Raw genomic sequence first — 26,857 nt, forward strand, 5'->3', positions numbered from 1 at the left:
TTTTTGTTATTTTGAAGTAATAAGCACACATCGAATTTCGAGCGAAATGTTTTGTTGAATTCGTATGGCGAAGTAGGATTCATATGGCGAGTACAAAAACCATTGTGTTCCACTTCGTAAAATGAAAAAATCGTATAACAGGTATATCGCAACCTGAGGGCCACACTCTATGAGTTATGCCTGGTTCAGACCAATGGCATGCGAGGTGCTTCTATGTAAGCTTAATCAGGTGTGCGATTGATGCGAACGACGATAGCTATGAAATCATAGAGTGATACATCTAAATCCTATGCGCACTCCACAAGAGCATTGTCTTGCGCAATCGCGCGAGGGCGCAGCACCTCTCACGCCATATATACGACATCGGTCTTAACCAGGCATTATCCAGGTGTCAATTATTAATTTGTATGACTTTGCCTTAGTGGTCAAAATGTCATTTCTACATATGCTTTTTACACGGTGTATAACAGCGGTCTTTGCAAAATGCCTTTATCAAACATTCATTCTTTTTACTCTCTCTCTCTACAACATATACTGGTAGTTTATGAATGTACTACTCTAAATTATAGCAGCAATGTAGTTGTCTTCAAATGTCTTACCATTTAGTGAGGTAATTACTACTAAATTTTATGAAGGAATTTCAAGTTTTTTCCACTTGCTCTAATAGTATATTTTCATATTATTTTTAAAAATATGAAGCAAACGCAACAAGAAATTGCATAAACTTGACAGTTGATTAGTTTACTCAGCAGGGCTATTAGATTTAATTGTATTTTAATTAGATATTGATAAATCAAACAAGATTTTTGAGAATTATTGAGTAAGCTGCTTCCATTTCCGTGTTTAAATAGAAAAATATCAGTGGCTAAAAGCAATGGATTTCGCTACTATTTCCTCAACAGGTTAACAATCTTCAAAAATAGCTCAAGGTGTTCGTAGGTTTACATACATAGTTGATCTTTGCAACATAGCGTTGGGTATGTGGCAATGGTTTGTACAACATTGACCTATATTCAGCATATTGCAAATGAACAGTTATAGAGCGCATTATAATTTTAGGCCTTTAAAAATATGACAAATAATAAAAGTAGCTTTTTAACATGGTTGATTAGTTCGTTAATTCGAAGATAGCTAAGAAAGGTCATAAGTTATGACCTTTGATCTTATGGCGTAACAATTGCTGTTGCGACTCGTAACAGCAATTTTTGTTTTGAAGGATATCAACATATACTAGTACATTTTGTTATCATACACTAGTACATCTTGATCCATTGTTAACTTTTTAAAGTAATATAGAGTTCAGTTGGAGCCTCCTAATAGGACGACAGTCATTGTTTTGTTCCCGCATAAGCTCATAAGCTTTAATACGGGGCTAAAATGAAATATGTAAGGTCTATCAACTGTATAAGTTACCAGTATTAGTACAGAAACCAGTTGCAAATTTAATAGAAGTTTATTGGCTGGTTTATGCACAACTTGATGTTTTTTCATAGAATTTGAATCTGCTTCGACTGTACTTCATTTGAATTTGTTTAGATCACAGAGTATTTAATTTTTCTTAAGTTTTTTAAAAATGATATTTTTGTTTCACCTTTATTCTGAAAATAATATATGTTCAAATAATTCATTTTCATATATAGTTTTATATCTGTTTTCTTGAGATATGCTTCACATCTCGTGTTGAAATACTAATTTTTCCTTTTTATAAAAGGTCAAACAGAAATCGAGCACAAAAGCTGAAAAGCAGATTGCAATTTCATCAGTTGAAGGAAAATCATCCTCTAAGACTAAGTCTAAGGTCAAATCGGCTGATCAAGGTAAACAATTACAAAGTCATTATTCTCCTGGGTGTGGGCTCGATTAGGCAATTCTTTTTATGCCATTTCTCTCATCCTCCAACCATCTTTGCTTTTATTATTAAAGATGAACCTGCATAAAACTTTAGTAGATTTTATCAGAAATGATCGATATTTTTTATTAGTTGAGATCAGTTCTATCAGTTTTTGATGTTTGAGGTGCTTTGGCTTGATATTCAAGATCATTTCTTTTTAATCATCTTATATATTATATCAAGATATATATATATATATACCACTGATATTATATCAAGATATATATATATATATACAGTGGACGCTCCTATAATGTAAATAATCCGTTATAGGGAATAACATGTAAAATTTTGTAGGGAAAATACATGTAAATTGCCTAATCCGCTCCAAAATATTTTCAAACTCACCCCTTTGGTCAAGCAAAAACGGAAAAACTTTACTTAACTCATTTAATTTGTAGGCTGTACCGTAACTGCAGAATTATTGGTTTGCATCAACAACTTTCTCCTTTTTACATGTATGATCAATCTCACTGGTTTTATAGAACATGATTGCGGCAAATTTACAAGTTGATAGAATCTGCACATTTTTAACGTTCATTTACAACGGTTTGCTTATTTTTCTAAACAGTAAAGTCTATTTTGCAAAGAAAAGCTAGTAACAAATATTTTGTACGTCTACAATAAGGCAAAAGAACAAAATATTTTTACTATAAAAAGCAGCTTTACCCGTTCGTCGTCCATTACTATCCATGGGTCAAGGCTAGGATAAAGATAATTTTTGACGATACTTCAACTCGTGACAGTGAGACTGGTATACCGACGCTGTAACACCTGCACCAATTGATCGCCTTTGTACTCATGAACAATTGCGCAGCATTCCTATTCACCGTTTTGGTCGACACCTTTATTGATCTATTACACCTTTATTATCTCTTCCGCAAGTACGGCAAAATAAACTAGCATTCAAATCGATTTTGAAAATTTGCTCAACTTGACACTTTACATTATAGGGAAATTTTTATGTAGTAGGAAGCAAAAACTTCACGTAATTTTTTTACGTTATTTGGAATTTACGTTATAGGGAGTATACGTTATAGTAGCGTCTATTGTATTGATATTAATATATTGATATTGATATATTGATATTTATAACTTTATGTATATTATATCAAGATAATTATTATTTTGTTATTCAAGGTAGATCATTATAATCTTGATATTTCAAGATTGAAATGGACAAAACATCGTCGCGGTTAAAATTTTCAGAAGAAAAATACATGTGAAATGACGTCACTGATTGATATCATTGCTATAGTTGATACCAACTATTGCGTTCAGGCTGGAGCGTTACTCATCTCTATTCTGTCAGATTCTTTACAAATATAGATGTCATAATTGCTCTACCGCTTGATCTGAGCACTTTAACCACAAGCAGACAATTTTTATAGACAGACTAAAAACAAGGCAGGGTAGGTTGAAGGGGCTCAATTCAGATTATAAGGCAAAACATGGATGGTGAGAAATTTGTTTTTGGTAAATGAAAGAACTTTTGGAGCTCACAGACCCAATGAAATCAAAGCCTAGTATATAGATTTGTTACAGCTGCTAGACAATTTAGTCTCAATATTAAGAAAACGGAGTGTTTTTATCAGCCACTGTAGTTTCTAGCGCAGGGGTGGGCACACTGCGGCATATGAGCCACATCTAGTCTGGCAGTCTTTTTAAACCAGGCCACCGAAGGTTGGTTAACAATTAAGGTTTGATATGAACGTTTGCGTTTATTTCATTTTGACTTGTAATGACAGGAATTTCAGCCCAACATGGCACAGTAGGCGCTGTGTCTACACTTTGTACAGCCTGAGCCGTTTCCAGTTATTGCTCTTCATCTCCTGATCCGATCAGAACCCATCTACAACAATATTAAAGAAAAGTCGACAGTGAGTGCCAGGTGTTTAGGAAAGGCCGGACACCTAAATACTTTTTACTGAAGTATGAAAGGACGTTTTGAAAGAATACAACATCGGTCATCACTTTTCCACTAAGTGTGCTAATTATACCATAAAGCATTCAACACAAGAATGTTTGGCTAATCCTGATGGGTTGGTAGCAATCTTGCAGCCTCAGCGGAACACTGTCATTCGGGCATCTTCTATTCAAGAAGCAATTATTAAGTAATTAGAAGCAATTTATTTACTTGCCTTCACACTAGCAAAAGGCAGCAAGCCTTTCTGCGAAGGAGAGTTTTTGAAAGAATACATAGTAAAATCAGCAAGTATTTTATATCTTGAGATCGATAACAAATTTGAAAAATTTTATTTACCGCGCCAGATATTGACTCGCCATCTTAAAGTGATTGACCAGTATTTAACTATCAAGCTTAACAAAAAGCAAAGTCATTTACATTGTATTCTTTGGCGCTAGACAAAAGAAACGATATAAAGGCTACGCCTCAGAATTTTAAATTTTTGTCAGAAGGATTAACAGCAATTTTGAGATAAAAAAAGTTTCTTGGATATGGAATCCCAAATGGAAAACATGTAGGGAGGATTTAACGGCATGTCATTGGCCAGTTGTCTTGGAGTACGCTTACCAATGTTACAGCAGATGGGCCTATAAATCTAACAGGAAAAATGTTAGGATAAGTGAAAGAGTATTTCTTTCATAATTTCTTTTCACATATTATTTACATAATTTTTTCGAATAATTCACCAAGAACTCTGTTTAAATGCATGCTGTAGCAGGACTATGTGGTGAAGCCAGATGTGAAACTCGTTAACCTTATTCCAATAAAGTGATTTCATTTTGGCCAGTTTCTTTACTTTGTTGAAAGAAATAATGCTGACCCTGATCACAAGAATGCAATTTCATCATTCTAACGTCCACTGATTATTAAGTTTAGGAAGAGTACACCAACGTGTGCAGGAGCTCAAAACAAAAGATAATTTAAATTTTGAGCTAGTTGAAAAAACTGACAATTTTCCCGAGCTGAATAACGCCTTTTGCCTTTGTGATTCAGCCTCAACTAAGCTGAATGGGAGGCTTCAAGGTAAAAACCAGTTTGCTCATGAGATGCAAGGAAACCTTCAAGCCTTGCAAATCAAGCAGATTTTATTTTCAAAGCAAATGACAGACGCATCATTTGTTCATTATCCTACTCAGACTACATTAAATAGGTCCTGTGACATGAAAACAATATGAAAAACGTTGGATCATCCCTTGAAAAGTCTGCCATCGATTTTATGATTTTGAATTAAAAATAATATTGACAGAGTACTTCAGGCAGGTGTCGTTTCGCTCTTCATACTACTTGGAAACTGTCTCACTGGAGTTGCAAAGGTCACTGATTGACCTCCAACGTGACACGGTGTTAAAGATAAGTTCAACTGCGTGAAAACCAGATGAGTTTTATACTTCGTCAAGTGCAGCCAATTCTCTAAACATACAGAGGATGGAGCGGAGGATGCTGGTGGTGTTTGGCTTTATGTCTGTGTTCGAACAGAATGTTAGTGTGATGAGCATCAACAAAACGCCCTACAGACCCCAGATGAGTGATGAATACTTCAGATCTGCTCTAAGATTTGCTAGAACAGAATTACCACCAGGTTGATGTACTGGCTAAAATTTGTAAGCAACAACATTGTTCTCATAGAAAATATATTAATATTAATATATTAATTCTTCAATATTTTTTCTATTTATATTTGACATGTACACATGTATATGTTAAAGGATGCTGTTTCTTATTTATATTGTATTCTGCGCTAACTTCACCCATCTGTCAAATTTTAAAAGTCAGTGGAGCCCAAACCAAAAGTTTGCCCATCCCTGTTCTACGAGGTGTTTCCCAAGCATGTACAACCTCCTTCAATGAAACGAGGCATGACTAAGAATATTATGAAAGTACTGTTGCTGGTCATGCTAAGCCAGACAATAAAATTCCGCTGAGGATAGAAACACTCATGTTGTATATGAACACCTGCTACTTGAAACAGCCATCATGCTTTAATCAAACTGAAGTGCCAGATACCATAAAACCTCTATTTGAACGCTGTGGCGTTCTATTTTTTCAACCTTTCTCTATGGTGTCAGTCAAATAAAGATGGCGTTCAAATAGAGGCTGGCGTTGTATTTTTTCAACTGGGAAGATCAATTTAACCATTTTACAGGCGAAATGATTGTTGCCTATATTTTGCCCTCTCCTTTGGGTAGAGCGAAATTAACCCTTTTGGATGCAATAAATCTGCTAACTTACCTCCAACTTGTCAAAGATCTCTTGATACATTGAGAAGCTGAGAAATATATCTACCGTTTGATATTTATTGCGAGCAATTAACCTGCGATGACATTATAGCCTTTGTTCTGCTTTGCAATTTGTTTGAGCTTTTAATTTTTTATTTCATTCTAAATTTGAAGGCATGTTTTTATTTTATAACTGTATTTAAGATTGTTGCATAAAAGCTCATTGCACTCATTGATATGTTTGCTAATGTTTGCAGCCAAATCTGGCTTTTTATGTGCAATAGAAAAGTTGCGAGTGTCGATTCATTGTACGATTAGGTTACCACAATGCTGCTATCAAATAATATGCTATAAATCTACAAGTTTATTAGTTATATAACAATAGTCTATCAAATGTTACACATGTACAGTATATTCAAGAACAAGTACATAAACGCACCATAATTATAATACATGCAAAAATGAAAACAAAAATATTTGCATCGTTTGCTCGGCCAGTTTGTTTCTGATTGTTGCTTTCGATTGAACAAACATCTACTGGCTGTTCAATACCATCCACAATTTTTATTGACTTTAATTCTTCTTCTGCATTGCTGAGCTAACAGATATTAGCGTCGAAACCGGTTTTTAGCAAAGCAAAGCTTTAACGCTTTGCATTTCGCACAAAAAATGATAAACTTTTAGCTACATGCACATTAAGCCTAAAACTAGTTATTCATGCAGTATCATAAATGTGAATCATTTTCGCATACATCAAAGTATCAAGACTGCATGAAACAAGAAACTACTATAAGCTGAATATTAGTAAGCTGAAGTAATTATTTCTATGGTGTTGCCTTCAAAGTTTAACGAAAAAAAATGAAAAGCTTTGGAGTTGGACAACGAAAGAATTGATTGTTATTAATGTACCCGAGTCATTATTAGTACTATCTTGTGGACGCTTATACTGATCACTGTTTATTTGGATTCGTAAAAATCAAAGAGTGTCAAAGTGGCGGGCAAATAGAGGTGGCGTTCAATTAAAGGTGGCGTTCAATTAAAGGTGGCGTTCAAACAGAGGTTTTACGGTATATCAACCGACAGTGCTGGCAGCTTTGCAGTATGGTTTTAAGACATGACCTCTTTAAAGCATCTAAACTCGCAGACTGCAAGCATCTGGGATAAAACAATTTATGACTAATTTAAATCCCGTTAAGGGATATCAATGATTGGTCGTGATACTGTTCACAATGATTTACCTCTAATACTAAGTATTGGAAGGAGCAGGAATATCGTCCACTAAAAGCCATCTCTGTCCGATTCAGTATAAGATGGTCGGATATGTTGACAGGATGGATCAAGGTCATAGTTTTACGAACGGTCTTGCTCCCATCTGACGGAAAAAAAAGCGTAATCGAGAGTATGTCTAGATTGAGATTTAAAAGTGCCGTCAAAAGGAGTAAAAGGAAAGGAGATATAAACCATAATGAATGACAGCATTCTACAAAATCCTGTTTGTCATGCCTGAAATGATGAAGTGTAGCTTACACTATGCATATAGTCATACAGTTGAAGCTTGCATATGATGTAAATGTTCAGCCGCAGTAAATAGATTCCGCCGATAATTTTAAAATCGAGCCATTTACTGAAAAACCTTAAATCTGTCCTGGAGGTAATAAACAATTTAATATATCTGCTTTCTGAAATAGCTTTCATATAGTTTGCAGCCAGACATCTCTGTATTTGTTGGCTGTTATATTGATATAACCACCAACTGGGGGTTGTATCAATTGTTGTAATAATTGGAGGTTGTTGATATTATTAAATCAGTGAGGCTCAGCAGTATCTTTATTATAAAGTATTACCCTTTATAGTGTGTTAATCTAGATACACATATACATGTATTTTGGTCCTGGTTAGTTAGATAAGCTTCTTGGTCTGGGCAGATCGCCATCGAAAGGAAGTACTTGAAAGTTTATGAATAGTAAAATTATTTGTCACGTCTGACAATTGGAAAGTTATTCCTTGAATATTCATATAAATTTGCGTTGAATCGCAGTCATAAATTGGCTTTGAACCCAAAGATTTGATATTTTTGCTTACGTTTTTTTCAATCTTTACATACTTGACAGAACGATGCTTCCTGTCAAATGCGTTCTGACTAATGGTTACGAAAATCGTATGGTATAGCATGGCGTGCTGATATGATATCAAATGATATTAAGAAATTGTATGATATGCTATGATATCAAGTGGCACGAAATGGTACAACTTAGAATGCTATGATATCGTATTGTGTATGCTCCCGTATGCTATGATATCCTGTACTGTGATAAGGTTCATCGCACTATAATAATTGTTATGATATAATGTAAAGAATGTCCGCAGGAGACCTTTACTAGCTTTGCGCCTAGCTAGCAGAAATAGTGCAGTATTTTTCAATCAATAGATGTATATTTGCTTTAATTGAAATACGGTGGATAATAAGTATAATCAAGAAGGTGCATAGCAACTCTGTCTCTCTGCGCCTTTGTCTCGTCTTCATATAGCTTGTCGAATGCTCTGGCTCCGCCTCCTTCCGAGTTAGTCTCGATTTGGTGGTTGATCTGAGCCGACTCAAGCTTGGTCGACCTTAAGCAGTTTTGTTAGCCTGTCTTTCACCGCAATAATAATAATATTATGATATTATAATATTATAGACTATAATACCATAACATGATTATGGTAAAATCATGTTATACCAACTGTGAGTTGGTATAACATGACATGGTGTGCTATGTATGATAAAACACGGCGTGGTTATGTGTACAATGATACGCTAAGAAGTGGTATGCTATGTTATGCCATTACGCGGTATACTATGAGATGGTATTATATATCATATTATGGTGTAGTATAATTAAAAAATTATATGATTTTATTATAAATCTCAGTCACAGACTGCCCCTATATTATCTGCAATGTTGTCTTGATGCGGCGTCTATTGTTGTCCTTCCTCTGAGTCTCACCCATGCAAAAGCTCTGAAGTAATCTGTGTATGAGCAAGGGTCATAATAGGTACAGTAAATAATAAATAAGTAACTAATTTCATCAATATATTCTAACTGAGGATTTAATTTATCATTATACACTGTATTATTACTTCAGGTTCATTCTTCAACGAATTCAATCATTTTCGAAGTCATTATTCTATAGTTCACCCTATTCAAGTTTTATATTTGTATAGTACGTATTTTGTCATAGCTTGTTTATGAAGACAAAACTAGGAATTTAACCTCGTTTGCCAATCCATAGGTTTGTATCCAGCTTTAACGCAGCTGAGTTGTTTTCTTTTAGCTCCGAGAAAAGTCAGAGCTCTGAGTTTGGCAGATCTGCGTAAAGAGGAGAATTACAAGGTACAGAGGCATTTAGCATTCAGACAGTATGAAGTTTGCTTCGTTAGCAAGCCTTTATTTGGCTATTGTAGGTGTTAGTACAGGTTCCCACCTTTATTTGGCTATTGCAGGTGTTAGTACAGGTTCCCAATTTAACTCTTGCGCTAGGCTAGACACTTTCAACACTTTCGGTCAAACGACATAAAAGTCTAAACCTTTGATCTACAGCTACGAATTAGTCAGCTAGTACACTTGCTCTCGCTGAATATTGTTTGGGGGTCACAGTATTGGAAAGGTTCTTGACGTCTATTAACCTCAGCTTTTACTGGTGGGTCAATATATAACTTTAACTAGTATCCAATAGCAGTCTGGTGTGCTGTGAGAGATGGTCTGGTGTGCTGTGAAAGATGGTCTGGTGTGCTGTGAGAGATGGTCTGGTGTGCTGTGAGAGATGATCTGGTGTGCTGTGAGAGATGGTCAGGTGTGCTGTGAGAGATGGTCAGGTGTGCTGTGAGAGATGGTCTGGTGTGCTGTGAGAGATGGTCCGGTGTGCTGTGAGAGATGGTCGGGTGTGCTGTGAGAGATGGTCTGGTGTGCTGTGAGAGATGATCTGGTGTGCTGTGAGAGATGGTCAGGTGTGCTGTGAGAGATGGTCAGGTGTGCTGTGAGAGATGGTCTGGTGTGCTGTGAGAGATGGTCCGGTGTGCTGTGAGAGATGGTCGGGTGTGCTGTGAGAGATGGTCGGGTGTGCTGTGAGAGATGGTTTGGTGTGCTGTGAGAGATGGTCGGGTGTGCTGTGAGAGATGGTCTGGTGTGCTGTGAGAGATGGTCGGGTGTACTGTGAGAGATGGTCGGGTGTGCTGTGAGAGATAGTCAGGTTTGCTGTGAGAGATGGTCGGGTGTGCTGTGAGAGATGGTTTGGTGTGCTGTGAGAGATGGTCGGGTGTGCTGTGAGAGATGGTCTGGTGTGCTGTGAGAGATGGTCCGGTGTGCTGTGAGAGATGGTCGGGTGTGCTGTGAGAGATGGTCTGGTGTGCTGTGAGAGATGATCTGGTGTGCTGTGAGAGATGGTCAGGTGTGCTGTGAGAGATGGTCTGGTGTGCTGTGAGAGATGGTCCGGTGTGCTGTGAGAGATGGTCGGGTGTGCTGTGAGAGATGGTCTGGTGTGCTGTGAGAGATGATCTGGTGTGCTGTGAGAGATGGTCAGGTGTGCTGTGAGAGATGGTCAGGTGTGCTGTGAGAGATGGTCTGGTGTGCTGTGAGAGATGGTCCGGTGTGCTGTGAGAGATGGTCGGGTGTGCTGTGAGAGATGGTCGGGTGTGCTGTGAGAGATAGTCAGGTTTGCTGTGAGAGATGGTCGGGTGTGCTGTGAGAGATGGTCTGGTGTGCTGTGAGAGATGGTCGGGTGTACTGTGAGAGATGGTCGGGTGTGCTGTGAGAGATAGTCAGGTTTGCTGTGAGAGATGGTCGGGTGTGCTGTGAGAGATGGTTTGGTGTGCTGTGAGAGATGGTCTGGTGTGCTGTGAGAGATGGTCGGGTGTGCTGTGAGAGATGGTCGGGTGTGCTGTGAGAGATGGTCGGGTGTGCTGTGAGAGATGGTCGGGTGTGCTGTGAGAGATGGTTGGGTGTGCCAATAATGCACATAGAGTAACTTATAAGCGCGCTAATTCTAAACTCTTGGTCAGTTGGTAGCGTGACGGTTGGTAGCGTGACGGTTGGTAGCGTGACGGTTGGTAGCGTGACGGTTGGTAGCGTGACGGTTGGCAAGGCTTAAATATGAACTTGCACAAAATTTAGTAGATTTTATCCGAAAGTATCGGTATTTTTTATCATTTGTGGTCGTTTTTTATGTTTGAGGTGATCTGACTGCCAGAATGTTTTAAGATTAAAATCAACAAAACTTGATTGTGCTTAAAATGCACAGGAACAAATATGGGACTAAATGATGTCGCTAGTTGCGGTTTAAGTTCTACTAAAGTTAACCGCAGAGACTGGTCTCTGGTTAAACGTTCTTATTTTTTTCTACATAAATTTTTTTGCCAAATCCGTTATGATTACGAATGGAGCGACCGACATAACATTGCGGTCAAACTGCATAGACAGGAGAGAACAACTTTCTTTCAGTGCAGCTGATGCATCAGGTGCGGTGTGTATTGTGGCAAGCTGTTGTTTTGCTCGCCCCGCTCGACGGGCGACAACTCCGCAAAAACAACAGTTTGTCAAGACAGGCTAGATCTCTTTATAACTACTGCGGTACGTCATTCCTCTGTTCATATCTAAGCTATGTAAATCTGTCCATATAACCAGTGTTCCTGATACAGTCAGTCATGTATCATTGTGGCGACTATGTTAAGAACGCAGCTAAGACCTTTCTGCCTTTTGGTGTGTTCAATATGTTTTTCTTTAACACCAAAGTCAAATATTTCTTCAAGTTTGCATCATAGGCCGGAAAGTCATATATTAAGGTAATAAATAGAGATTTAACTGTACTTAGAATTTTTTATATTACACAAGCTCCTGCAACACAAATAAACTTAGGTAATAATTTACTTACCTAATAAATTTACATTATAGGGATTTTACGTAATATGAAAGGTAAAACACATGTAATTAATCCTAATCCGTTTTAAGATTTTCCCAAATCTATCTAATCGCTGCATACAAATTTAATCTGCATGGTATGTTAAAATTATTGTCTGTTATATTAAGTATTAATTTAGTTTAATTTAATTATATTGTAATAACATTATAATAGCTAAAACCATGTGGATTTTAAATTAATTTAGCTATATTTATGTTACTGTTTTGTTTTAGTATTTGATATTTTTTCATGTTATGGTTACAGGCCTACCATGCTTTGACAAACTTCATTGGGTATCTGTTAAAAATTACTTGAGGTCTGAAGTCAAATATTTTTTATGTTTTTTCATATTAGATAGACATTTACTGGTATTCTGAGTTCTTTTATATAATTTGCATTAAAATGTGTTATTCTGTTATCATTCAGTTGATGGTTTTGTTTTTCAAAGTTGCTGGAACTTATAGCCTGCCTTATATTTCTTCTAATGACTAATTAGAGGAAAAATAGGAAAGGGTCATTAAAAATAACTTTTAACCCATAACTGTAATAAAACAAAGGCTGGTTCACACTATATCGCTGTATGTTGGAGTTGTTCTTTCGCCGTTCATCGTCGACTAGGTGCAACGTAAACCAATAGCATCGACGTAGTACCGCATGCGTCTGACAAGTTTGCAACTACCAAACTTTCCCGATATTCCGTCGAGCTTTGACGACAGTCTGTACCATTTCCGCGATAATAATTCGCAGTCGTTGATAGCGTGATCTATTCTCGTTTATTATAGCTGCTGTCGGGCTAGTATTTGATTCGAGCACGCGAAAACAAAAAGGTTCCTTCAAGAAAATTTAAGAAATTATTGAGCATTCGCGGACATAAACACGGACGGGTTTTTGATTCATTGATGAATCTGATTCTGTTGATTCGTTCTGATTCTGTGAACATGTTATCATCGACAATCAGCGAAGTATTGTGGCATCAACCTCGAGATACAGCGGTATAGTGTGGACCAGCCTTAATATGTTACTTGCTTTTAAAAATTATATATATTCTTTATATATTTATATATATATTATATATAATATTATAATATATTATATATAATATATATATTATATATACAAATAATGAGCATGAAGAAAACATGTGGGGCTTATTTGGGTTGCAGCAACGTGATGAAGGCTGGCACTCTAAACGCTCCAGGTTTATTCACAGCTTCAGCCATGCCATTAGTTTAGTTAAACTGTCAGCTTTCACAGCTTATTTTCATTTGCACCTTACAGCGATAGATGCTGTCAATGTACTACATGATTGCTTATTATTACAAAACAATCTAACAGTGAGGCGTTTTGCGATTGTAAACTTTTGTGCTCGGAAGCTAAAAACACCATAACTTAAAAGATTAGCCTAAGGCCATGTCAACCAGTAGACTCGCAAATAGATTTTACGATAATAAGAGCCCTGTCCATTTCTTCAGAGCGTTGGTTAAAAGTTGAAAAAAACATAGGCCTACGGCTTTATACGGGGTTCGTACTCGACATCGTAGACCGACAATCTAACAACCGCTCCAATCAACCGCCCACTGGCATTCCAGAATAATTGTGCACTTAGTTACTACACTTGACAATCTCTCTCGATGCACTAGACTGTTAGAGTATGACTAGTAACAATAATTTGTTGTGAGTTGACACGCTTGTTTTTTTATCAGCTATTCAAACCAAAATTTTAAACTGCTCTGAACTTTTATTACACTTATTTCAGATTTACGTCTTCTAAGTTTTCTTATCCTGCAAATCTATTGGCAATTTGACAAGTGTGATAAATGACAGCAATTCGCCATTTCTTTCTCATGTGGTGTATCGCTCCAACTCAGACACAAGTTTTTTGGTTTTTTGCTGAACTCAAATGCATTTGTAAAACATTATTTTTGATGTCAGGGTAACAATGCAACATTTCTTTTACAGTTACATTATTATAGATTATAGATTATCTTATAGATTATTATAGATTAACTAACATTGAAATTTTGTTAATTTATTGTTAGTTTTTCCTTTTGCATTCAACTGTTTTCAGAATCTAAATCATACTGACTTAAGGTAAAAGCCTTAGATATTTTAGCGAGTTTTTAATTATGATTAAGATACCTTTAATCTAGTGAACTCCATCATAATTTTCACCTTCTGAATCACTAGACGCTGGTGCTATATCTAAAGATGGTTGTGATATGATTACAACCGCGCCGGACATGGCTGCGAGATGTGAATACTATCGTGTTCAGTCATAGAAAGCTTCAGTTAGGGGTGCATACATTATGGCTTAGACTGACCAACCATGCTGGTTTAAGCAGCTTTCCTGCAGATCATTAACTAAACATAATTGTGCTCGAAAGTTATACAATGGAGGAGATAATTCAGTTATTCTACTTGCTGACTATGATGTTTGTACGGTGTAAATTTGTGCTACTGATATGGTTTGCTGTATAAATGATGCTAACATTTATGTCTAGTATGATCAAACCCATTGAACTTAAAACCCCTGGAATGGCAATCACGTGACTTATACGTTGATAATAATACGTAACGTGTGCGCCATATTGGAGAGCTAATCGAATGCTAGTTCCGTTTGTAAACAAACGGTGAAAAATGACAGAAATGTACATGTTGAATAGTTATTTTCCAGCTGGGTGTTAATGAATGCTACTCCTACACAACGTTTAGAGTGCCCTGATAGAAGAAAACCTATTTATAACATATGGAGTAGGATATATCAAATGATAAGTAGATGTATAATAGATTTTCGTGGACCATGTTACTCATACAAACTGTTGTATTACAAATGCATAAACTCAGCAAATGATATATTCAGGCAAATAACAACTATTCCATTATATTAAAATTTATATTACATATGCATAAATGCATATGGAAAAACTTAGCACATGAAGTATTTCGATAAAAACAACACATAGGTATGCTGCCAAAACAGAAACTGTTTTCAAGATTTAAGTGATAATAGCTTATGAATGTATGATATGTATAATACAGTATCTGTAAAAGATGGAATGAACTACTGGAACAACTAAATGGAAATTAAAAACCGTTGTAATAGAGAATAATCAAAATAATGCAAACAAGGAAATGCAGGAATTAATGTAATCAGATGATTAAACTTATACATACACGTTACAGAAACTGTGTAAAAGGAGATTTGTATAGAAGTGGATATTGAGCCAAGGTGCATCAGTTTCTTAGAACTAAATTAGATTAGGAATAACAGCACAACAACAGCTGCAGATGAATATTACAGTGATTATATTGTTACTGGCCTTTAAAAAGTACTACTTTAGTATTGTATGCCACAAAGATGCACCTTGCAGTTTGAGTGTAGGATTTTAGCATAATGATGCTGTCGGAGATCATAAAACGACTGAATAAAGTTTTTCATCAATGACGCAGTGGTTGGATATGCCATCTGCTGTATCTGTAAGGTGTTTCCCAAAGCATAACACATCACTAGACCTTACACTACTGATAAAATACACCACACAATGGAGTGGATCTGGCCTTGTATGAATACGAAAGTATTGATCTGCAACTAGCAGGATCCTGATGACATCGTCTGATGGACGCACCAATCCTCCATTGTTTTGTAGCTTGAGTAGAGTATAGAGATGTCGGTACTGGATACTTGACTTAGTGGTAACCAGCAACTGACGGCCAATGTCACGACAGCACTTTAGTTAGCTTTTGCACAATGTAGCCAGCTATATAGACTATACTGTTACCTATAACAGAAATTTGACATCTGAAATCATTGAGTTCCACAAACTGATCAACTTCTGGAGTAGCCTGTATGATGAGAATCTCGTTTTGAGCAGTAACATTACCTGTCTTACTAGCATCTGATTCTGCACCTCATTTGATGATAAGTTTGCGAAGGTAGCCTTAAACTGAGTAACAGTAGGATTATTATTCCAACCCCCTAAACAAAAGCATCAATTATAACAATTACATAAAATCAACAAAAATGAATGTCTTATTCACATAAACATAGCACCCTTAATAAACAACTATACAAGTAATAAAACAAATGAAAATAAAACAGCTCAAAATGCTACCATATTGCTATGAAAAATGAAATGTAGCAATTTTCACTGGAAGTCATTCACACCCATCTTAGGCATAAAGCTTAATGGTTGACTTGCAACAAAATTCACATTACCGTTATTTGATATGAAAAGATTCACCATGTCTTACTCTGTTGTGTTGTAGGCAGGGTTGTTAAAAATCGACGATTTTTTTTTATATCAAAAAAATCGATTTCTATTGTTTTATTTGATTTTTTTTAATTAAATCGATTTTTTTGATTTTTTTTGTTCCAAAAAGATGTTTTGTGTTCTAAATTGCAAGTTATTGCTATCAATTTGGAATTTATGATTTGCAGGAGTATTATGTAGTTTTATTACAACAACTAGGAAATGAAAAAAACATTTACACAGTTAACATTTGATAAAAAGGACAGCATAATTTATGCGTTGGACATTAAATCCCAGAAACGAAGATGAAGAATCACAGAGAACAGATCACACAACTGCTAAGCTGCAGACATAGTCATAGGCACTTGCTGTGGCAGCTGTCACTGTTTTGGGTGCTGTTTGAGGTTTCTAATTTTTTTTTAGATATAGCTACCTTGAGCAACCTTGCAGCACTGTGCTTGACAATATGGTTTTAAATTTAATCATTGAAAAGTATCATTCAACATTGAAAAATATTACCTTTAAATGGCTTCAGTCGAACGTTTTAACCTGCTGTCAAAACATGGATCATTGAAATGTTCGTTGCAGATAAGTGCTCAAGGATCAGGCTTATTCACTCTTCTGCGGTTGCGATACCATTGTAAATAACGAGAGTTCTCAGTTGCTTTGTTTGGAAATCTAAAAATTAAAATGAAACTGTAGTAGTTAGTTAGCAACAGTAGTAATAACAATAGTATTATTACTCTTATCTCCTTACTGCTAGCTAGATCCAGGTACAACAATAAATAATATTATAAGCATGACAAACACTTCCTTCAAATATAAATATTTAGAAATAACCTAATGGGTTGTAGTTCCAAAATATTAATATAAAAAAAATTCAAAATTTAAATAATAAAAAACCTTCGTTCTGAAGGAAGAACATTTCACTCACTAGCTTATAAATTTATCTAATCACCGACAAAATACAATCAAACTCGTACACTCAGTAGTGACACTGGTCGACTCTCACTCACCCAGTGACTAGTGTAGTAGAACTAACTAGTGGCAGTACTAACTAGTAGTAGCACAACTATGAGTAGTCGTAGACTTGAGCAATAGTAACAGAACTAGTAGTAGAAGTGACTCACTTGTGAAATGTCATGCCTTTTCCTTTAAAAGTCCATTCTTGCGGTTTTTGCAGTTCATGGAATAGCAATAGCACTGTGCTCCTACACCCTTATCTCTCGTCCATAAATTATTAGTAGCAATCTCAGTAGTCTGTTCCTTTGATTGAGCGGTGTATTCGTGACCTTCCATAGCTGTTAAATCTGAAATTAGATTTCTTTCTCACATTGAACACAATGAAATTAACTTGAACATTAACTGATAATGGCGTCGACCGGATTTCCGAACTCGCGAATGACCTCTTGCCATTCCAGGGGTTTTAAGTTCAATGATCAAACCACTACATAGGATAACTTCAGCAGGCGCATCTTTAAGGCTTTCATACCTAGTCTTGTATATGGAAGAAGGTCCACTGATCCTCAACGTATTAACAACTTTTAATCAACTGTAAATCACTTAGACTAGCACAATTATTTTTGAATTCAATTGAATTATTTTTGAACTGAAGCTCGTAGAACTCAAGGATGACAACATACCTCGACTAGCATAAATAGGTTTTTCGCACTCCTTCAGAGATGTGATATTTTAGAGGTAACTGAAGAAACATGATTACAGTACACCGAGTCTGATAGAGTGTGTATATTTCTTATGAATAGAAAACACAATTAGTTTTAGTGTAAAGATCTTCTTGCTGAGAAGGTTTCTAGCTTTGTCTCTTTTTGATCTTTTGTTAACAAAAATTTCAATTAGTGCGTCATTGGAAACTAATGTTCCATCAGCAGCGTTTTTATTTCTTGGTCGATTTGTCGTGCCTTCGGTATTTCAGTAATCTCTCAAGAGCTAATTATCGAGTCAATCAAAAACATATTCCGCACAAAGCAACAGAATTGTCGTAAACCTAGGTAAACTGGAAGTCCATAAAAACGAAGTTTAACTACAGAGCCGACTTTACTCGGGTGCAGGTACCTGAAATGGGCGCAGGTACCTGAAGTAGGCACAAGTACCTGCAGTAGGTGTAGGTACTTGTAGTAGGCACAGGTACCTGAAGTAGGCGTATGTACCTGAAGTAGGCACAGGTAGCAGAAATAGGCGCAGGTACCTGAAATAGACGTAGGTACCTGAAGTAGGCGCAGGTAGCAGAAGTAGGCGCAGGTACCTGAAGTAAGCACAGGTACCAGAAGTAGGCGCAGGCACCTGAAGTAGGCGCAGGTACCAGAAGTAGGCGCAGGTACCAGAAGTAGGCGTAGGTACCTAAAATAGGTGTAGGTACCTGGAGTAGGCGCAGGTACCTGACGTAGGCGCAGGTACGTGAAGTAGGCGCAGGTACCTGAAGAATTTTTGGAGGAGTTTTCACAACTGGAATAATTTATAGTGTATTTTTATTGGAATATTCTCTTCAGCGTACAAGAGTTTTAACATATAAAGCAGATGTAGAGGTCAAGTATGCACTACACCTCATATACATATAAAGCAGACGTAGAGGTCAAGTATGCACTACACCTCATATAGTATCTAATGAATATAATTTAAAACTACAGGAAACTTTGACACAGCCAAAAGAGAATGTGAAAACAGCAGACAAAATCATGCCTAACATTGAAAGCAAGGTATCTGTCGGTAAGAAGCAACAATCTGGAGACAAAAAGGAACAACACGGGGCTGGCAAAAATGCTAAAAGTTCCTCATGCACAACTGAAGCCTATAAAACCAAGAAGGCTGAGCAGGAGAAAGAGCTTCAAGAAATGGAAGATTTTTTAGCGACGTTGAAGAAAAAAAAGACGGAGCAATGACGCCTTCGGTAGGACCTTCCGCTGCTATTTTTTCCTCTATAAATAAGATTCGTGTTCTGTTTTATTAACATAGAAATGCTACACGTACTGCAATCGACAAGTTTCTTGCTGAATTTTATCTGGTCATTTACATCTTGCCCTTATTGGCTCTCTAATCCTCTGTCTTTGTGGAGGATTAGTTTATTCTAGATATCATGATAAATCATGCGCTTACATGTTAATATTGCATTTTAAATGAGTTCTTTTAGTTTCTCCTAATCTATTTCTATGTTGTATTAAAATTTCAATTCCACAATAAATGGTGATGGAGAATCTGTTTTGCATTTAAAATTGGATAATCGGTTCTATGAGAGTATTTTGTCACAGACCCTGACTCTGTTGTAGTCCTGCGACAAGCTTGTTAACATCTGCTCATTTAGTTTCACTTATTTAGTTGCTCGCATATAAGTCAAACTGGTCTAGTTATTGATGTCAGACATAATTTAGTCTTGGCATTGCTCCTATCATATTTTCAGAAGAGAGCAGAAAATTAATCAAGTAAGTGGCTAAAGCCCACCTAATTAAGGTAGATGACACCTCGATGACCTCTGGAAGAATCACGCACTACAAGTTATGTGATGTAGATGTTTGGAGTCTATGATCACCTTTTGTAGCCCTCTGTGTTTTTTGTGGTCCTCAGACTATGGGAAGTCATAGTTGTGCCTTAATTTTAACTTATATTTTGCAAAAATGTGAAGCAGCTAAGTTTACTGAATGCAACTTTTTTTGCAATGCCAGTAAAGTCAATACCTGTTCAGTTTCATGGGATTCTCACTGTCATGGCCGCACATTAGATTATGGGTTTCCTTGCAGCACTGATTATGATTAATGATCATATAATAATCATATAATCACGCATTAAGTAACTAATAATTACTTATAAGTTGGTTTAATAAAACAAGCGGATTGGTTGTGTCTTGGACAAACATGTTATGCATGCATTATGTGAGCAACGATGCATGATACTGGCATGGTGTATGTGTTAGCCATGCAAAAAAAATTTTGAGAATTTTTTAATTTTAGGCATCAAGGACCGCTAAAATAAATATTTGAATCGAATACTACCATGCTTCATCGATGCGAGTTTAGGAGATATGCATATGAAAACCCAAACCAAAGATATTTGGTCAGATTTTTATTTGTAAGAAGGAATGGCCATGATATGGCAGCTTTAAAACTTTTTATATCGATAGAGATAACCTTCGAAGAGATTAGCATTGCCGTTGCTTCTCTTATTGCTCTGCATGTAAATGACCAGGAACTTTGATAAAACTACCGCATGATAATCACGATAATAGTCGATAATCTATAATGTTGCTATTCTGATTTGAATGAGTATAATTAAGAGGCTTTCTAGGTAGACCGCAGTGCCTTAAATGTAGACCTGTTTATCCATTAGAAGTTGGCAACTTCCCAGATTCTGTCTAATTGTGATTATCCCTCGTGATCAACTTGTGAAGGTAGACAGAAATCACCCTATCTTGTTTCTTAGACCAAGTTCCTTGTTTACCATTAGCTTCAGTAATCATATAATCAAAACAAGTAAGAGTATATCTATTGTTTAGATGAAGGATCTATTACTTGGTCCATTTCTGGTTTAGTACCATTTCATTCGTTTTTTTGCTTGAACACGGAAGTTCTAAATACTACAGCAAGAAAAGAAAGGCAGCATGTTTCCAGTAGTCTAACACGAAACTCTTCCAAGTCATAGATGTATGCAGCATGCTACAATGACATTAACAGGAAAATCTTCCTGGTAATAAATGTATGCAGCATGTTACGAGTATTCTAGCAGGAAATTCTTCTAAATCATAGATGTATGCAGCATGCTGTGAGTATTCTAGCGGGTAACTTTTCCTGGTCATAGATGTATGCAGCATGCTATGAGTACTCTACCGCGTAACTCTTCCTGGTCATAGATGTAGACCGAGCAACGAATTTAATGTAACAGTTACTGCAGCGCTGGGTTCAATTTCCATTTTACTAAATTAGAATTACTCTTTGATGTAGTTTTCTCATCATATTCTAAGTCATGCTTTAAAATAATAATCAAGTCTCCATGATTTTTTTATAACAACAACCAAATGCATCTCACCTGTCATCGTCAAATATAATGAAGTTGCGAAGCTTGGACTTCTATCAACAGCATTTGAAGTGAATATTTATTCCGTTCAATAATGGCTGCATTGGATCAGTAGTGTGAACATCAAATAAGATTCCTGGCAGATATTGATTTAGTAGACGACATATATAAAAGACTCGCATAGTTCCTACAGGCATAACCTCGATATCACCATGTCTGTCAGGTACATGGTAAGCAACTGTAGCTCAGCGGGTGCAGTTTGCGAGAATGACATACATTATAGGAACGAGACAGCGGCTAGCGGACTTTCTGATGTAGTTTACTATTTTGACTATGTACTGGGTAAGAATATTAACTCCTTTTACCTGGTTAAGTAAACTCTTTTGTATAATATTTTGTTGTTGTCACAAGCGGTGACATTTCATTAAGAGGTAGGTTTTTTGTTAGGTAATTTTATTTGTTTTACCAAAAATTTTGACACTTGGCAATGTTTCCTATTATCAAACAGAAGGTACACCGCGTTAAACTTGTAGCAGCGATTAATACTGCTGACCAATCAAGTAAAGTAAGGTTCATGAAAGAGAGCTGTCTCATCTTGTCGGTGGTCAAACACTGCAAAATACATCAGAAATTACCAGACGTATAGCATAGCTTTTGTCAACGCTTGTTACTGAATTTGAAATGATACCTACCTACCGAATTTGAAATGATACCATATATATATCTATATCTATATATATATACTCATGCTACAAACAGTACTGTTTCGCCTATGGAAGCCTCATTAGTGCAGCTCAGAGCTTAAGCAAGGAACACAAATCCCATTACCAATGAGAGTTGACTTCCTGCCATGAAACAACTAGGTTGCCTCACAGACTTTAAGAAAGTCCATGTACTCTATATACATATATATATATATATATATATATTATGTAATATATAAGAGATATGACAGTTTCTTTAAAGATGTGGAATTAAAAGCAATTGGTGACGATTGTCAGTACTTGACAGATTATTGTTGAGCATCGTCTTTTTACAAACCTGCTCTTTTTTCCCGTATACTCAATCAACTGAGAAGCAAGGATTAGCTAAGGTAATCAAATAGCAGAAGATTGTATTCCATGTTTCACTTTTATCAATTGCACGTGCAAGACTGACAACCGTTTGGTCCATAGTTGTAATGTTAGCTTGTTTTCCTACTTTTCTATCTCACTCATTATTTAATTATGTCAATGATGAGCACACTTTGTTTTTTGAAACGCTCCAAAAAAGAAAAACGGTCGTTACACTAGTTTTTTCAACTATTTAAAGATCAATAAAAATTATCTCGAACACGTTACTACTTTCATTAATGTACATATATGCATATGGAGAGGGTCTTACATGAATCTGTAAAAACCTAACATTATATCGACCTGTACACGTTCGTTAACAAGACACACTAAAATGAAACCACTGATTATTTTTTATGATCAACCAAAAGATACGTTTGTTTCTGCCCGTAACATAAGCAGTGATACGGATGTTTGTAATAAAATTGATACGCTAGCACATAACTCGGACTACACAAGCTGGTTGCAATATGTGACTTGTGAGGTTCTGAATTTGAAAAACTTGCAAGTTAGTTGGCGGTTTGACTATTCACGCTAGCCATTTAATGCTTTTTGGTTTAGCACTAGTCTATGGATAATATATAATGCTTCCATATAATTTCCTGTTAAAAATGACTTGTTGACAAATCCAAATATGTATTAACTAACCAGCCGGGTATGTGAAATCAGCAAGAAACTATCGATTGGTTGATGCAGCAACCATCATACACTATGATGGTTGCTGCAAAGGAAATCATCTCACTTTTGAAAATGCTGGAAAATAAATTTTACGTTGGAAAATCACTTAGCCTAAGTTTACAACTGATTGTTTGAAGTAACAGAATAGTATAAAAAAGTATAATAATGATGGTCATGATGATAATGATAATAATAATTACATCAATCATTGCTTAGTCTGAATAGTAATAACTATATTTATTTTCATTTTACTGAAAAGCTTTTTATGTGCATCAGTTTTCAGATATTCGCATAAGAAACGCAAGTGAGCACATTCATTTTTTTAAATGAGTAATTTACAGAATTTTTAAATTGCAGAGCTAGTTAGATCCGAAAGAGAAGCTTTATCTGCCAATAATCGATTGGTAAAAAACTTGGCGTTTCGATGCTGTACGCTGAACGACAAATTTTGTTCCGCAGCCCGAAGCTGCAACGATGGCACACCAACCTACCGTTGCCACCAGCCTTCATCACCATGGCGACACATGCCCACAGCAGAAAGTTGTCATCAATCACACAGCAGTCCCAACTGCCAACCTGTACACAAGCCAATAAGCAGCCGCGCTGCTATGCGATGGTCTCTTTTGCCCTAACCATCACACACAGATTTCCTGTCAGCAAAGGCACAGAAGCTCAATAGTGCAGCTCATTTACTCATGTTTCTCCCAAACACTGGTTAATGCCCGCTTTTATATCGAGACCCATTAGATAGTCCCACCCCCCACCCCCCCCCCCCCCCCCGGCTTTTCTGTGAAGTCAACTTTTCAAATACTCTGGCTTTCTATGAAAGCCAACCTCGACATTATTGGCCAATCACAGGAGAGCCTAAGATATTCGCATAATATCCCATTTGAGATGCGTCGAGTGTAATTGGCAAACTGCCAAAAGGTTGTACAAATCTTTCAGTTTATTACTATAACAAGTACAGTAGCTGCTCCTATAACTCGACCTCTTTTTATCTAAATTCCACATAACAGTGAGAATTTATGTAAAGTTTTTGCATTATATTACATAAGAACATTTATATAACGTAAATTATATTTACATGTTTATAACGAGAGACCACTAGTTAGCCTCAAAAATATCATTTTCTCTTTTGCCGCACTTACGAGAGAAACCAACACATAGGGTTATCTCGATTATATATACTAGTATTCTGGTCATCTCGTGTGCCGTCAGAGATCATCAGGTATGTCAATAAAACACAGAGAATAGGTAGCTGAACAATTATTCGGAAATATTTGAAGGCGCAGGTAGATTGGTGCAGGTGTTAAAGTATTGGTGTACCAATCTGAATGCCACGAGTTGGAAGCTCATTGATAGTTGTTTTATCCCTACCCTCTAATCCTAGCCTCGGACGAAGAAACACTACTAGTGTGATGGTACTCACTGGTGTTAGAGTATCAGCTTACCAAGCTGAATGTAAACGTCTCATTGAAAGGGATGTTTTATCCTAACCTCTAACCCTGTATGGGCAGACAATTCTTCTCTTATTAGAGTGAAACTATATTTGTCTTTTACTGTTTTCCATTTTTTGTTAACTTTCATGCTTTGTTAAAAACAATGTTTTTATTTGTTGCAGCAAAGACCTTGTTGTGCAGAAAAAATCAAAAAATCGGTTTGAACTGCCATTGAAGGTGTGCACTCTCTTTAACTTAACATAACATTGTCAACTGAAAATGTTAAAAAAGGAAAGAAGGAAAAAGTTGTTAATACAAGCAAATAATACCATAGTTCCTGTACAGTCATTAAAGTAAAAAGCTAAGGTTAGTTTTTACGTATTTGAAGGGTTAAAGTAGTGAGCTTGGGAAGATCTTAGAACGGTTAAGGCTATTTACATGCATCTTACACTTCATACAGCATAAGACCACTATAACATAAATGTTCTCGGAATGGATTAATCATGCTTTGGAGGGTCTACTGTATAATAGAAAGATGTTATCAATGTTTCATGGTTTCAAAGTTGTTTATAAACTTTGAAGTTTATAAAGCGCATGTTAAACCTGGGCAATTATTCGTTAGCACTTCAACTTGTTAGGTACATTATGTGTAACCTGGCCACATCTGAACTACACTACACAACTCACAAATATTTTATTGGCTGAGATCATTTATTATATAGATGTATAGAGATGTGTAGCAATATCTATAAATGTACAGAGATGTGTAGCAATATCTATAAATGTACAGAGATGTGTAGCAATGTCTATAGATGTACAGAGGTGTGTAGCAATATCTATAGATGTATAGAGATGTGTAGCAATATCTATAGATGTACAGAAGTGTTTAGCACTATCTATAGACATACATAGATGTGTAGCATAATCTATAGATGTACAGAGATGTGTAGCAATATCTATAGATGTACAAAGGTGTGTAGCAATATCTATAGATGTACAGAGATGTGTAGCAATATCTATAGATGTACATAAGTGTGTTAGAGTAATTAAGGATATATAGCGGAATGCAAACAGGACTCAGAATTTTGAATGAGCATTAGTTAAAGAAACAAGAGGGCAGAGTCTATATATTACTCAAAGCTGACTAGATGTTTCACCTCATGTCAACCATTTTTCAGAAGTCAGTCTCACAACTAAGAAGCTTACTAGAGTCATCTCAAGTTAATAAGATAACCAGAGTTTTATTCCAATATTTCTCATTTGTGATTTCTGCCCTGTCATTGAACGCATACATGTACTTCATCACAAAATCAATAGAGTGTTGAATGGAGGCTACAGGTTCTTATAGCTGCTGACTTTTTTAATTTCTTTTCTTTGCCTGTGCACAAACAAAATCAATGTGTTATAGCTACTTATATATTTAGGACAGGAGTTCTTAACCTAGGTACAATCAAACCATAGGGGTTTAATGAGTCAGTCTCCGAGGTTTCACAAAGGCAACAGCAGAAGTCACACCGATTTGCACGGTTATGTCTTCATGAAGAGATACGTGATTTTTTGGAGTTTATGGCTTGTTTTGGTTTTGTTCATTGAATACATTGATATTATATTAATATTATATTGATATTATATTGATATTATATTGATAGTACTGCAGTTTATGATGTCCCCCAGTAAAACATATACCTATCTTGAATGTGTCATATTTTATTTTTTAAGAGGAAGAGTTTGGTGAAAGCGCATATGAAACTGGTAGAATTCAGTACAGCTAAGTTGAGAATCACTGCACCAGGATTATATTTTCCCTATTATTTTAATGGTGCATTTGTGTATTGTTGTTTTCTCTGTGGCAATTGTAAGCAACAAGCAATTTATGAAACTTATAATCTGGAAATGCTCGAATAATATTGCAAATGAGTCGCTGTGAAAATTGCTTGAAAATTCAAAGGGAATTGCAGGGAATTAAATTTTCAACTTTTAAAGCTTGGTATAGTTTGTGCATTTTTGTAAAATGCATCAATTGTTGTCCAAAAAGATGAGCATGTTTTAGTGAAATGAACACAAAGACAATAAAACATTTTAGAGTGATTAGCCAAAACTATGACTAAATTTTGGAAAAAGTAAACCGTGTTAGTACATGTATATTTTACATATAAGATTAATTTATATGTAAAATATAGGCCAATATACATGTAAATTAATTTTAAGGGTATATTTTACAACAAAAGTCTAAATGTGAATTTTTTAGTCGATGTCAAAACATAGACTCAGAAAATCCACAAATTTTGAAAAACTTTGCAAGTGAATTAAAATTCTGGTTGTTGACTGTAAGAATAAAATAGTTGTGGCGGG

The 26,857-nt window shown here is 36.0% G+C and overlaps 1 protein-coding gene and 1 long non-coding RNA gene across 2 annotated transcripts in view; one reads left to right on the forward strand and one right to left on the reverse strand.

The window, feature by feature from the left end:
- Window positions 1–19,456, forward strand: part of LOC137407057 (tetratricopeptide repeat protein 14-like) — a 48,950-nt gene extending 29,494 nt beyond the window's left edge. The window contains exons 18-20 of the mRNA XM_068093663.1: window positions 1,712–1,817; window positions 9,389–9,447; window positions 18,903–19,456. Of these exons, the coding sequence (XP_067949764.1) occupies window positions 1,712–1,817; window positions 9,389–9,447; window positions 18,903–19,154 (417 nt within the window). The 3' untranslated portion in view covers window positions 19,155–19,456. The remainder of the gene's footprint in view (window positions 1–1,711; window positions 1,818–9,388; window positions 9,448–18,902) is intronic.
- Window positions 15,575–17,477, reverse strand: LOC137406561 (uncharacterized). The gene is made up of 3 exons (XR_010979901.1): window positions 17,388–17,477; window positions 16,777–16,935; window positions 15,575–15,786 (listed from the first exon to the last, which is right to left on the reverse strand). It is a non-coding gene; the product is annotated as an uncharacterized lncRNA (long non-coding RNA).
- Window positions 19,457–26,857: the final 7,401 nt, after the last annotated feature.

The sequence above is a fragment of the Watersipora subatra genome, chromosome 10, assembly GCF_963576615.1.
Source record: "Watersipora subatra chromosome 10, tzWatSuba1.1, whole genome shotgun sequence".
Lineage (NCBI taxonomy): Eukaryota > Metazoa > Bryozoa > Gymnolaemata > Cheilostomatida > Watersiporidae > Watersipora > Watersipora subatra.